Below are 14,362 nucleotides of genomic sequence, written 5' to 3'. Positions count from 1 at the left end.
GTAGAAAGGGAAAAAACAAAACAAAAGACAACAAAGGAGAGAGGAAAAAAAGGTCTGACCATAGATCTTTGCTCTTATGCAATATGAAATCAAATTCCATACCTCTCTGATCTAAGCCAATACTAAATCTGATTTCATATTTCTAAAGGACACAAGAAGTGTCAAGGATTTTAAAATAAAAATCAACCTCTACCTGTGTCAAAACTGGAAGGTTTAGAAAACCTGCCAATAACAGAAAATCTGTTGTCTGATCTGTATGACCAGGTCTTAGAGCCACATAAAGCCTCTTTGGCCATTACAGATTCAGATTATGGGCAAGGGATCAACCAAGGAATCTAGCGTTCAGAATGCAAGCCTTTTACCATTTATATTGTTTTTCTACTCTGTATTTTGCTCATCTTCCACTAAAAAATGCAACAAGCATGTTCAATCTTTTGAATTTTTATTTCCCAAGCTAAACATCAGGCTATTTGCTATGACTATCCCTTGTTTCAGAAGAATGCTTAAAAACAAAAACGAACAAACATAAAAGCCTCTTCACTCAAAAATAAATAAATTGTAATTTAAGTGTATACATACACATTTATATATACATTTTAGAGACATACATGTATGATGTTGTTGCTGTTTAGGTCACTATTTATTACTTTTTTATCCAATTACTTAATAATATAGTTAAACCTTATTCAAATATCATACTTCTATTCCACTTCAAAAGTTGAAAAACCATTGGCCAAGGGGTGCAGCAGGTTGGTACAGCTGCTGCCCATTGTAAGAAAATCATCTTTCAATTATGAAGCTTTAAATTATGTAAAAATTGCTTCAGGTAGAGAGCAGGTATCTGATTATTTTTCTGAAAACAGCTGTTTTCAAGGCTTTCACAATTAACAGACTACGTTGGTGGTAATTCTTGTAGTACTTTGTCCAGTCACCATATAGAAAACAGAGACTAACTACTGAAATGAACAGACTCACTTAAAAAATTTGGGCACGTATTCAATGCCATTTTCTTCCATGTATCTCCTCCGACCTCTCTGGAGTTCCTCTATTCTTTGCTTCTCAGATGCTGCCGCTTCTATATTTCCTTCCTCCAGAAGCCTGTATGAAAAAATGGGGTCCCACAGCCATTATACAGTGTCTAGAAGATGGGATTTTCTAGCATGAATCAGCACAAAAATCAAGTAAAAGAGCCAAGTGTGTCATCTGACTTGTATCCACTTTCAGATCTATTCATAACCTCATAAAATAACAATAACCAAGATGTGATTCCCCAGGTACCAGTACCTGACCTACAGCCTAAGGCACACTCTTTAGTAACTTCAGCATATGACAAACACTGAAGTACTAGGAACTGAGAAATAGGAGGGAATTAATGTTGTTTCCATTCATAGCAGGAGGGCATGCCATTTCAAAGCCTCATTCCAGTTTGTTACGAGGGACCCTTCCTCCACCCAAAGATTGTGCTATAGCTCTGCTGTACCAACAAGATGCCTTTCTACTTTCCCTCAAATGGGAGAAGCAGAAATTTGATTGCAATACTGAATACCTTCTCTGCTAGCAGAATCCACTAAAGCTTAGTTCAAAATGTAGTGCAGACATAGATCAAATTCAATACTCAGCAAAACCAAGGTTCAAAACCACCACATATTAAGTGTATAAATACGCATCCTTGCCTTTGATCTGGCCTGAAACGTGCATCTGTTGCAGGAAGAAGATCTTTCAGTAAAGGATCTAATTCATTGAGCTCAACAGCAAACCTTGTGAAGCCATAATAACGTTCGTAATTGGTTGGCATGGAGCCTGTATGAATAGGTATAAGAAAGAAATAGGCTTTTAAAACTATTACATTAAACATGCGAGAGATTATTTATTAAATTATAACAGCAAAATATATATTTTTTTTTTTTTTACTCTTGCCTACAATTAAAAAGCATCAAAAGCTATTCTCTGGGTGGAACAACACTTACTAAATATTGATTTCAACTGCACAGCCTGCAGAGGTTGTAATTACATGCTAATGCATTCAAAACTTTTATGATTTTCCTTCCATTTTAAATAAAAAATACTGCTTTCAAGATTTAATTTTGGAACATAATGCTCACTGACAGACTGATTCAGCACTGTCAACACCTTCAGCAGTAAAGCAGTCAGAGTAGGCACTGCAGAGAGTAGGGTTTAAAATATTAAAAGTGATGACACTTCCTGGATAATCACTCTGCATGTATATAAAAGGTACTACAGGTGCAAAGGATGACTAATTCAACCTCAGTGCCTCTCAGCAAGAAGTAAGGAAGTTGAAATCAGCTCCCAAAATTATAGGAACTCACCATCTCTGAAGAGCAATCCTTTAGGCTAATAAAGCATTAAGACAACAAACTCTATAACCTGGCACCTCCCATTTCTTGAATCCATATAAGCTATCCTGCCCCCTGTGAGAAGGCAGGCAGGCCCAGACATCCAATATTTGTCTTAATTTTATTCTTATGTTGACCCCAAGACCCCAGAATATTTGACCAGGAGTTCAGACTGAGATGTAGAAGACAATAAATAAATTCTTTATTTGTCTAGCCAGGAATTCAATTTCTCCAGTAGTATTTTGTGTGTAAAATGATGGCTAAAACAGCTTTACATAGTTTAGGGTTACACTACAGTGCCTGCCAGAGTTTATTACAAGCTGCTTACCTGGCCTCCATATGCATTTGGCTGAAGGTGCAACTCCACAATAAAGGCCTTCATGCCACTTTCCAAAAAGACGATGAACCACCTTCCCTTCTTGATCTATCACAACACCCTGGACCTCATTTACATTTGAATTCCAGTAGTTCACCTGCACATTCAACACAAAATTTTTCACATTACGCACTGTACCAATACAGATACTGCATGAAGCTTAATACATGGCACCAACTGTCCAATTTTTTTACTGGAACAGCTCACCTGGAACCAAGAATATCAGAATTTGAAATTCAGATTAGCTGAATATTAATTAATTTAGTGTATGAGAAACTCTGAATAATGTTATATTTGCTTTTGGCATACATGTATTCAAATTATATGCACACCTAGGAACTATGGTGTTGCTCATTAACCCAAATCTCACACAATTAAGCAAAAACGACACTTTGAAAGTTGCAATATTGAAGCCAGTTAACTCTCTTCTTTCTGTATGGGAAAATACCAACTAACCTGCACATGTAAGATAATCCTTTGATGTGTGCTGCACACCAAGACGTTCAGCCACTATTGGTATTTGTTGCTTTCTGTTTCTCTTCTCTGTTTTGCTTTTCTTAGACACATTTATTTCTTATACCTTCACCTACTGAGTGGGTTGCCCATTCCCAAAACATCCATGAAAATGAATTTCAGATTTACAGTAATGCACCATTACTAACACTGCACTGGTATTACTGTGTTTTGTTGTGATAGGAAGACAAAGTTATTTTTAGGGAAAGTAATTGATAGTAATACAGCTAAACAGTGATCTGGTTTTTTTATATGGCTCTTGCCTGGGTATTAAATTACTATGAACCAAAGTAGCATTTTCTAATATAAAAAGATAAAATATTGACTGCCAAATTCTGGTGAAGTTGGAAATAAAATGGCACAGAAGTCTACAGTGACTCTGCATTTTCATTGTGGTAATAGAAATTTTGTCATTTCATTTTTAGCCTAAACCAAACAACAAAACACAGCAATACAGCAATGCAACACAGTGATACCAAATGTTCAATGGAACAGTCATACCACTTGATACAGCATTCTCATTTGAAAATTTACAAATATTTACAAATGTTTGTAAGACAAAAATGCAGAATGTGAATTTCAGGAATATTGAAGAAACACCTTGATGCATGCTTAAATTATGGAGTTTTATGAATATACGATATGTATTAGAATACTTATGTTACCTTGACAAATGTGAGTTTACAAATACAAACACTGCTTTTTGTGTTTCTGATTGTTATCTCTCCATAATGTTCTATCCACCTCCTTCCACTAAGAATATTATGTATGCAAGTAGTGACTTTGTTCCAGACATAGTAGTCTCCATACCTAAGAACAAATTAACAATTAGCTGGGAATATAAATTAATCATGATCATTATGGACAAAAATAGCTCCATTATCATAAATACGAGATGAAATTTCTCAAAAACTTTTTAAACGATGGCTTACTTTAATAAAGCACTGGTAATGGGTACATTACTAATCCTTCATAGAGGAGGTCACCTAAGTTCCAGTGCAGAGAACTGAAGAATGGTGCTATGAACCACAGAGTGAGAGCCAAGGAAGCCCTGCAGAGCATATTCACTGTCCTCAGAGCATGAAGCGCTTTGCCAACAATTCCTTTAGGGTCAGGTCAGTGACCCAAAGATCAAAATAAAGTTGAACTGAAGCTATAAGCAGATGATGTAATGAAATTACAAATAGAACAAAGAAAATATGGAAAGGAGATAACAGAAAGGAAGTAGGAAGTGGGAGCTCCCTAGCATTTCATCCCTTTCTCTCTGTAACAACTGGTCAGAGTCAGAGCACCTGTACTGTCAAATAAGAGAATAAAATCAAGGAATTATATTGTGCAAAGCACATTCTCCTTCAGAGAAGAGAGGCAAGCACGAAGACAAAGATGGTCCTGAGTGCATTTACTTCAATTTAATGAGACGGATAAAGAGGCGGAGTGATGCCATGGGGTTAGAGGCAGAAAGAAAGGCTGGCTGCCATGTACAGAAGTAGGAATAGTACCATAAAACCAGTGGATATGTTTAAAGTATCCTCTCTTTGTATATTCCCAGGATTTACAACTTGCAACTAATCTTACCTGTGCTGAAACTTCTCACTACTCTGCCATCATCCGAAGAACATGTTTTAGGATATCTACATTTTGAAAAATGACCTTACATTGTTACAAGTGGTTGTTCTGAGGGAATACTTGGCAGTATTGAGAGCCTTACTTAGTAAGGACAGTGCTAGCTGCTGACAGTGCAAACTGCAGCCTTGTTCTGAACAGATGATCACTGCCATACATGTAAAACTTGGGTTCTCTCTCCCACAACTGTTCTATCCTCTTCTCTCTCACTTCCCAGAGAATTGGTAATTTTTACCCAAATGGATCTTCAGGCTCAAAAATGCTTCAGTATCCCCACCTGTACCCTAAGGAGAGATTTGAACTAGGCACTAACTCTCACCAGTACAATTCATGTGAGGTCTGCAAATGCTTCCCCCAATATATTCAAACGGCAGAACAGATTATATTGCAGCAATGAGTAAAAACAAAAGAAAATAGGACAGTAGCTTACTTTGGAAGAGTCACATTCAAGGTTCCAACCGGCAGAATTTCCATTGATTTTCCCCAGAATTTGTTTTTCCACCTGATATCTGAACATAACAGCAAAAGATGTACAAAACTGAAAAGACCAAATTATTCCCGTTGCAGTGATCTGCATGGCACACAAAATGATCCATGCTACACCATCTGGTTTAAAACAGAACAGTATGAAGTTGCCATGAAAATAAAAAATTAAAAATAAAGGAAAAAACCCAACAAACAAACTACTGGAAAATGACATTAGGTCAGAAAAACTAAAGATAAGTTTAATTTGCTTCTAGGAGTCATCATGCCTGTGCTATATTATTGTCAAACCTCTCGTGAAAACATTCAATGCAAATTAAATGCATATGCCAGTAGATACAAGGAAAGAAAGAGCTGCTTGTTCAACTGTGTAAAAAGAACTACTTGTGTTTGTATGAAATTGTAATTTTCTTGGTAAAAAAGCTTTTAAGCAGAGAAACAAACAGGCTGCAAGCAACAAGGGAAGTGGTAACATGTCTGCTCACTCTTCAGAACAAGAATTTGGAGTGAAATAATTCAGAGCATCAGTCTGCAATATGTTACTACAAAAATCATAAGTATAGAAATTTTGAGTAAATTTCAGATGCAAAGCTCAGCTTGTACAGACAGACAAAGTTTTTACTTGCTAATTAAAAAGGATTTTATGCTTTTGAATTAAAAAAGTATACCTTGCCAAAACACAAAGTTCTTCGATTCACAGTGACAGGCCGAAATGGGAGGATGGTGGCTAACCTGGAAAACAGTTTGGCTGAATTAAAAACTATTAATTTCCATTTCTGAGACAATACAATTGTTACTGCAATATGAAAATATTAAATAGCCCACACTATTTATTAGCCTATGTCATTATGAAAACAGATGTAACTTAAGTTTGTACTTAAAATAGTATGTACTTAAAACACTTCCTTGTGATTACTATAAAAAAAATATACCTTCTGGCATTCAATGAAATTCACTCATACTAACAGTTCTGCTTTACTACTAAGAAAGCAAACTATTTTAACTCAAAAGAAAAAACAAGATTATGCTATTAAACAAAGAAAATAAAATCTAAATCTAACCAGGAGTATCTATCTAGAAACAACCTTTACCTGCTCTGAGAAAAATCGAAATCCTTTGTCTTCTCTAATACATTCATAAGTTTCACCAAGCACTGGGTTAAATGGCTTGCTTCCTGCTCTAAAGTATGTAGAGGCATAGCCTGATGCTGCAAAAGCAGCTATGAGAACCTGTGAAAATACAGAGAAGAACGTCAAGTGAGAATACAGAAAGATTTCTGTATTTATGGCATCACTATGTGGTATCATAAAACTCGCTCCACTCAGAGTGAAATCTGGAAAAATGAAGCATGCCTTAGAATGAAGCCATATATCCCAGCCAGAACCAGTATATACTGTAATTTTTTTGTTGATATATTTTGGTTTTCTTCATGGCTTCACTCAGTCCCTTTCAACACTTCCCTAAAGTAACTAACAATCTGCACAAGGTACTGTTTTTCCACCTTTGACCAAGTTTATCAGTAATGATATAAAACACAGACACAGCTCTAGTCTATGTCCCCTCTGAATAAATACTGTAAGGTAACTTCTAATGACAGAATCACGTACCATTTTCTTATGGGAACTCTTTTCTTTAGTGCCAAATATAAATGGCTCTCACATAGGATGTCCTTAATGTGGAATCATCTCAGGATGTTCCACGCATGTGCAGCCTTATCAGCCTCCTTAACTACATGTACAAGCAAAATTTAGTAATCTCTAAACCAGGCCTAGCTAGGAGTAACAAACTAAGTGACGTGCCATTGTAATTTAGATTACAGCTCCCTTTAGCAGAGTTAAAAAGAATTCAGAACAGGCATTCAAAGTCCAAAAAAGCCTTCAGAACAGCAATACATGGTTAAAAATCACTCAGCTATGGATGATCTGCTAACAGCAGGGTAAACCTTAACCAAGTCCACCTCTCCTCATGCTAGCAAGGACGTAACACTTGTGAGCTTTTACATGCTGTGTTTTCTTCCCACTGTGTGATGGGTGCTCCATTCCCTATTAATTTCATGGAGCTGGAGGTAACATACAGCACTGCTACCACTGATGCTTTGGGTATTCAGCAGTTCTGCCAGTTTGGCTTGTATCCCTAGTATTGCACTAGGTATCTGTAGCAGTGGAAGAGACTGAATCCATGTTTCCAAGGGAGCTTTCAGTTGCACTGTGGTTTTTCCTTCCTGAACTCTCCTGACCCATTTAGTACTCACCTCCCAAGCTTTTCTATAAAGCAGGCAGAGTTCTGCAGGCAAACAGCCTGCTTTACTCAGTGCAGCCCTGCTCAGTCCTTACAGGAGATCCCTAATGTGAAGGATATAAGGAGTCTTGAAGGAAAACAGCATGTGATGATAAAATCCCTTATCATAAGATAGGTCCAACTTATTCTGTGGGAAGTAAAAAATACCAGTGTCTGGGACCCCTTGCTCTCCTACAGGCCACATGAACATGGCAGTTCATGGACCAGAGTCTGTCTGTCAGTCACAGGCAACTCTCTTATCTCAGTTATAACAGTAGTACCAACCAAGGAACAGCAGATACGTTCAGCAACAAGAGTGCCAACTTTCACCTAACAGCCTTTCTCTGTTTCTTCTGAGGAAAAGGAGACACGGCAGTTCAAAACACCCTGAGAGCTGAACATAGGCTGTTGGCTACCAGTTAAAAAAACAAGACATACTGACAGGGGACCTGAAGTCATGTTGCCCAGGCAAAATTTTTTTAGTATTTTGGAACCTCTCTATTAGAAATTGCCTAGGATGACATCTTATTGACACCTACATTGATCATAAGACAGCCACAAACCTGATTAGCTATTTGAGGCTGCTGGAGTAATCACCCTGCACAAACCTCCACTGAAGAGCTCCCTTTTTAATACAGACATAAGAAATGCTACACTAAATTTATTACCATGCGTTCATAAGGATCATCTGTTTCAGAAGCCTTGTCCAAGAGCTCACTGTATTCCAGCTCTTCACAAAGATGTTGTAAAGTATTCAAGGGTTCATTTAGCTCAACTGGCATTGATACTTTGGAAAGATCTTTGCCAATGTTATTTCTCAAAATATTCCAGAGGTTGATGTTACTGGTGTCAGGGCTGGGAGCTGGGAGACAAGTTCTCCGTCCATTCCTGAATGCGCCTCCTGTTAGCTCACCATTAAGAACTGGGAAGGGAAAAAAATTTATCATAAGAAAGCACCAGATAAAGAAAAAGAGATTCATCCATTGAACAAATCATGGCCAGAACAAGCAAGCCCAACTTCTGATTTCAGCTGAGTTAATATTATAGAGACATGCAGTACATCTGATACATGAATATAACCAACGTCATTTCCCAAAGTTGAAAACACAGCAATATACTTTGCCGAGAAACGTTGTCTGCAACACTGGTGTTGTCCTCAGATATATTATCACTCACATCACTGATATAAGATTCATCATCAGAAGCCTGAAACATAAACAAAACATCTATTAAGTCTACTGCATATAAAATATACTGACAAATCAGACCAAAAAAAATACTTGAAATACAAATATTCAATGAAATTATCTCTACCCAATTAGAAATTTTAACTAAATCAACTGAACGTTTCCATCAGCCTATACTGCCACTGCTCTAAAAGTGTCAAAACAAAGGCTATGCCCTCTTTATGTTTCTGAATGCCTTATTATGAAGCCAAATACAGAAATTAAATTTGCAAAAAGATTACTTCAAATGAGATCAGATTAACAAAAAATTGACAATGTAATGTGCTGGGGTGGGATGTGAGAAGAGACAGGCAGATTTTGGCTCTTTATATGAACCAAACAATAAAACACAGCTTATGGTTCAGCAAATAAATTATATAAACACCAACTTATCATTTTGCAAAGCAAGAACTACAACAATGTTTAGACTATTTTTAAGACATTTTTTATAACAAAAAGTGGTTTTTTTAAGTAATATTGCTTTAAAACATTTCACAGAATTTATTTTAAGGCCTATACCATTTGGGGTTAATTTTGTAAAGTTTCCATTTTATTTGTACCATATAGACACACCTATTTTCCATGTTGATATAGACAATCCAGACTGTTGAGATAACATGTACTTTACACCTGTCAGAAGCAATAAGATAAGGAACCACTCCATTGTTTAGACAAACAACTCTAGCCATGGTTGTGCCAGCTCATGGCACGTGAGTCATCCTTGTCCAACAGAAAATATGGTGTCATACTTATGTTCCCTTTCACAGAAGAGATGTGAACGACCACAACACAATTCAGGAGCCTGAACTCCGACTGCTTCAACTTTGAGCTTGAGTGAGCCAATTTTTCAGGCTTTTGCTCATTTCTCTGATTACAGAGAACTTTATACGTATACTGGCATACTTTTAAAAGAATATTTTAAAATCTAAATTAGTTGACTGCATAGTCAGACATAAATGTTTCCACATCATCCTTATCTGAAACTGCCACAGTCTAGCAAGGACATGTACTGAATGTAAGTTACTGATACAAACTGAGTTACAATTCAGGGAACTTCTGCACCCCATGACAAGGCAGTCTCTGGGTCATTTATGTACACCTTATACATTCCAATACCTTTTTATTCTAAGTATTATTATAAAAAAACCTTAAAAACAATTCACTAGTGGTAGCAGTACCTAAATCTGTCCAGCTGCAAGGCTGCAGCATGCTGTCAGAGCCTACCTCATTTTCTGATGAACTGGCAGATAGAAGCACTTCCTGTGCATCAAAGAACTCTGAAACGGATTCAGACATAGAGAGCCTGCTCTCATTAGAAACTTGCTGAGACAGTGGCAGACTGACATGAATTTGTTCACCTGTCTGTAAATAAATCACAGAAAACCAAAATTATTATTATTTCTAATATAAAAGAAATACATATAGAATGGATAAATCACCTGAATAGTTTTTCTGTGCCAAATGTAAGCACAGATAATAAAGACAGCATTTTGGTAGGGCTTTGTATGTACCTAACAGATGAGACTTTGACAGTTATGAAATAAAGTGCATTCTGAGCAGTGTCTTCATTTGAGGCCTGCTCAACTGCAGAGTTTTAACAGTGTGAATAATCACAGATGTAGCTCTATTTCCAAAGGAGAAATTTTGTGGACAATGGTTGGATTGTGTCAGACAAGTTCAAGAACGAAATTTAGATTAAAAGACATCTGATTATAAAAAATTACATCACTGAGAACCAGCTTTGACACAACCAAAATTAAAATATAAAGCTTGATAAGGTCAGGGAGCTGTAAGTTACTTTCAAAATAAATGCATCTGTGAACCAGTCTATTAATATATGTTTGTGTATTCAGGAGGATGGCTATAATTGTGTGTGCTTTTATTCCATGTTCATACTCCAAATCTCATTTGAATTATGTCATTAGCACTGACTCAATACAACCAAAGGGAATGAACTCTATATGGTTTATTATAAAGAAAATTGAACAGCAAAGGAAGGGTTCAAAAATGTATTTTGTGTATGTCAAAAAGGGAGCAACCTAATTTAAACAGTTTTCTCTTCCTGCTATTGACGGGAGGAACACCAGGTTTCAATGTGTTACCCTACAGGCTATCACTTTAAAAATGGCTGGTGGGAAAATTAAGATTCTCTCCTTATACCATTCCACCAAACGAGCTGCTGCTGTGGAGGGAAACAGGCTTCTGACTTCATCCCATAATTTATACAGCATGTCACTTCTGGGAGATAATATAGACGAAATTGCTGAAGCCCTTCTAAACACAGTTTACTCTTCAGATTGCTTCACCATTCCCATTATTCTTACTATAGAAGTCCTGCAAATGTTTCTGTTGACATCTTAATCCTGTAGATTTATTCTACATAGTCATCTCAAAGTGCACTAATGAAAAAAAAAAATCCTCAACAAGAGGTCAAAACCCACTCCTTTTTCACTGTGGCTTATGGACTTGTAGGTGGTTTATCATGTTTGATGAATTATCATGGAACCAAAAGCTCATTTCACTGCTTTCTTTACAGGAAATGATAAAATTTTGAAGTTTTTTTATAAATTAGAGGAACTTAAAAAAATTCAAATGTCCGTACCTGAAAAAGATGATCTCACAGGCATTATCTATGCACTGCAAGATTACATATATAAAGCAGTCAAGAGAAGAAGTGAATGAGAGTTCTGGGATCCTCTTTGAAAAATTCCTTTAGTCAGACTTGTACCAAGATAATTATGCACATGTGAAAAAGAAACAGCTAACCAACAACAAGTACAAAATAGAAGAGATGGTCATTGCTCAGAACTTCACTGCAGATTGCTGTGCTGTGGCACCACTTCACCTCTATCTTCTGTTGCTAGTCTCCAGCATGCTGGACTCTTGGAAAAATTGTTTGAGTATCTCCATAAAGTAAATAACACAAGTAATTGGAAAAAATATTTTGGAAGAACTAATTAGGAGATAATAGTATGTTCATTTAAATGGCATATGCATAGACAATTACTAGTGGAAATTACAAATTAAAAATATTTTGTTAGAATATAAGCAGATTGGTTGTCAAAGTGACCATATGAATTTTAACATACTACAGCTTGCAAATTCAGATTTTTCCTTCTCATGAGGGAAGCTGACTTGTTATTAATATAAATGTTCAGTAATCTGTTCACTGAGGAAAGCAAAACAAGACTACATGTTGCAAACATGACATTAGTATAGGGCTTGGTTCATAGACTGAACCTTGTGATTGCAGCAGTACCACCATATTAAACATCAGGGGCCCCTTAAGCACTTGCAGGATGAGGCCATTAGATAACTGAGCTGTTCCATTGGTTTGCCAAGAAACTAAGGCACAAAATTGGTTAGCTACTGTGTGTTACATTCAAATACAGTGAAAACCTCACTAATTCCCACAGGCAACAGTTAATATTTCTGCAGTCCTTCCCTGTTGCTCTGCAGAGAAACCAAACTGAGTTCTTCAAGAGATCTGACATGTGCAAAATGAAAGACAGAAGTTTTATTTTATGTAGGGAATATATAGTCTGACTTTTTCTATGAATGAATGCTTGCCAATCTGAAAAATTCTATAAATTGCCAGATGTGTTTCAGCTATTAGTGAGAATTAGCAAGGTTTGATTGTACTCTAAATCCATGAAAGGCCAAAGTCTTACCTCATCAGGACTAGGGATAATATTTACACTGACAACCTGATCACAAATAACAGATTCTGAATGTATTCTGTTCAAGCGACTCCTTAGTTCAGCATTCTGGTTGAGAGCCTTAAAATAAAAATGGCACATTTCATTTAAAATTAAAAAGCAGGTGTTAAAAAAAAAAAAAAAAAAAAAAGTAGCTTCTTCCCAGCAATTTCATAAGAATTCATAGAACCTCCTTTCTTCCAGTTGGGGAGAGATACCTCTATTGAGATCCTCTTTACCATGATTTAATCTTTTTGGTTCGTTTGCCTTCAGTGATTTTCAGGAGTCAGGGGTACAGATACTCTCCCACAATGTAAGAGTGGCATTCTACCTTAATTCTTCAGATAGCTCTTTGGCATGTACACTGGTGAGTTATGTACATTATGGAAATGGGAACTGAATGCAGCAAGAGCTAATGAAACTGCAGAAAAATAAACAGGAATTACCTGCAAAATGCCAAGAGGCAACTCTTGGCAACAGCCTCTCCTGAACTAAAGTTATCAGCTTCCTTTCCAGCAGAACCAACACAGTTGTTAGTATAATTTGGTGTCTGCCCATCCAGATCAATGCAATGTATTTGCATATGTGTACTCATTTCAAGCTACTAATCCATTAGAATGTCACAAATAGCAATAAAATTCCACTGGTGTCTGGTATCTGCTGATCTCTCTCCTTTTTTAAAGCCCAATCTACGTCATAAATTTGGGTGCATATGTACATGTTGTCTGTTATCTAAAAAGACTCGTGCAAGATTCTGAAATCCCAAAAAAGTATAATATGTTACATACCTAGAACATGAGCTGACTTAACCCTATTATACCCCCAGCACTGAGGTTAGAGAAAAGAACAGCAGACATACTGTTTTAGGAGAAAATGACTGCTATAATGGAGCAAGAAACTTCTGCTTCCCCCTAGTGCAGACTCAGGAACAGATTGCATTAATGGAATGAGACAAAGTAGGACCAAAGTAAATTAGGTTAGCTTAAACTGCCGCTGAACAGTTTAAATTACTCCTTTTTGCTTTGTTCTGAAATAGTTTTGGTATGTTCACATTTGCCATCTACCTGGAAGGGAAGATGATTACTAACAGCAGCCAGTAGTAGCTTCTTAAACTGCTCAAACCTGGTCATGAGACTAGCCAAACAGGCCATCTGACTGAAGTCAAATATCCATTTATTTCCCACAGACACTATGATCTAATATGTGACAGTGACTTTCAGACTGACACTGGAGGCCAGGAACAAGAAGAAAAAATGATCACCTATTTCATACAAGTTGCTAAATCTCCACAGGGCTTTGCTAATTTTTTATCAATAACTGGAAATAGTTATCCTTGTTTCTCATCCTTAACCTTTCCTTATTACAACACACACTAATCAATTTGCATAACATGATATGTATCCATAGAAACATTGTGCATAAATTTTAATCTCACAGTAAAAACCTACAACACAATAACAGTGTATGAAATCATGTACATATTTGGGTGAAGTTCTGTCTGCCTTTAAACCTCTGCTAATATTTCTTGCAGAGGCAGTACTCCACACCAAACCATTCTTCAGAGTAGAAACTTTTGTTTCCTTGAAAAGGAATTTTAAAAATTGAGTTATTTTGCAACCTGAGGACTTACTGTTGCTTTACTTCATCCCACTAAAGCCAATTATAATTTTTCCTTTTGCTTAAGTAGGAAAGATGATGGACCGTAACAGTTGTGTATCTGAAAAAACAGTTTACCCATGACTATCCTGTAGCCCAGGATCCCTTTTGCAGTTAGAGACAAGGACATATAAAACAAATGGTGGTAGTTGAGTC

The 14,362-nt window shown here is 36.6% G+C and overlaps 1 protein-coding gene across 5 annotated transcripts in view; it reads right to left on the bottom strand.

The window, feature by feature from the left end:
- The window catches only part of OSBPL6 (oxysterol binding protein like 6), a 94,860-nt gene that overhangs the window by 9,843 nt on the left and 70,655 nt on the right, over positions 1-14,362 (bottom strand). For 3 of the 5 annotated variants that reach the window (XM_051623256.1, XM_051623257.1, XM_051623259.1), the window contains 11 exons: positions 12,524-12,631; positions 10,077-10,214; positions 8,745-8,832; positions 8,295-8,548; positions 6,441-6,578; positions 6,018-6,081; positions 5,297-5,375; positions 3,909-4,053; positions 2,683-2,827; positions 1,674-1,800; positions 976-1,098 (listed from right to left, as the gene is read on the bottom strand). In XM_051623256.1, coding sequence (XP_051479216.1) covers positions 976-1,098; positions 1,674-1,800; positions 2,683-2,827; positions 3,909-4,053; positions 5,297-5,375; positions 6,018-6,081; positions 6,441-6,578; positions 8,295-8,548; positions 8,745-8,832; positions 10,077-10,214; positions 12,524-12,631 — 1,409 coding nt within the window. The remainder of the gene's footprint in view (positions 1-975; positions 1,099-1,673; positions 1,801-2,682; positions 2,828-3,908; positions 4,054-5,296; positions 5,376-6,017; positions 6,082-6,440; positions 6,579-8,294; positions 8,549-8,744; positions 8,833-10,076; positions 10,215-12,523; positions 12,632-14,362) is intronic. The other 2 variants (XM_051623258.1, XM_051623260.1) reach the window with 1 other exon arrangement.

The sequence above is a fragment of the Apus apus genome, chromosome 6 (assembly GCF_020740795.1).
Source record: "Apus apus isolate bApuApu2 chromosome 6, bApuApu2.pri.cur, whole genome shotgun sequence".
NCBI lineage: Eukaryota > Metazoa > Chordata > Aves > Apodiformes > Apodidae > Apus > Apus apus.
The sequence above is the reverse complement of the archived record's forward strand: the minus strand, read 5'-3'. Positions and strand labels throughout refer to the sequence as shown.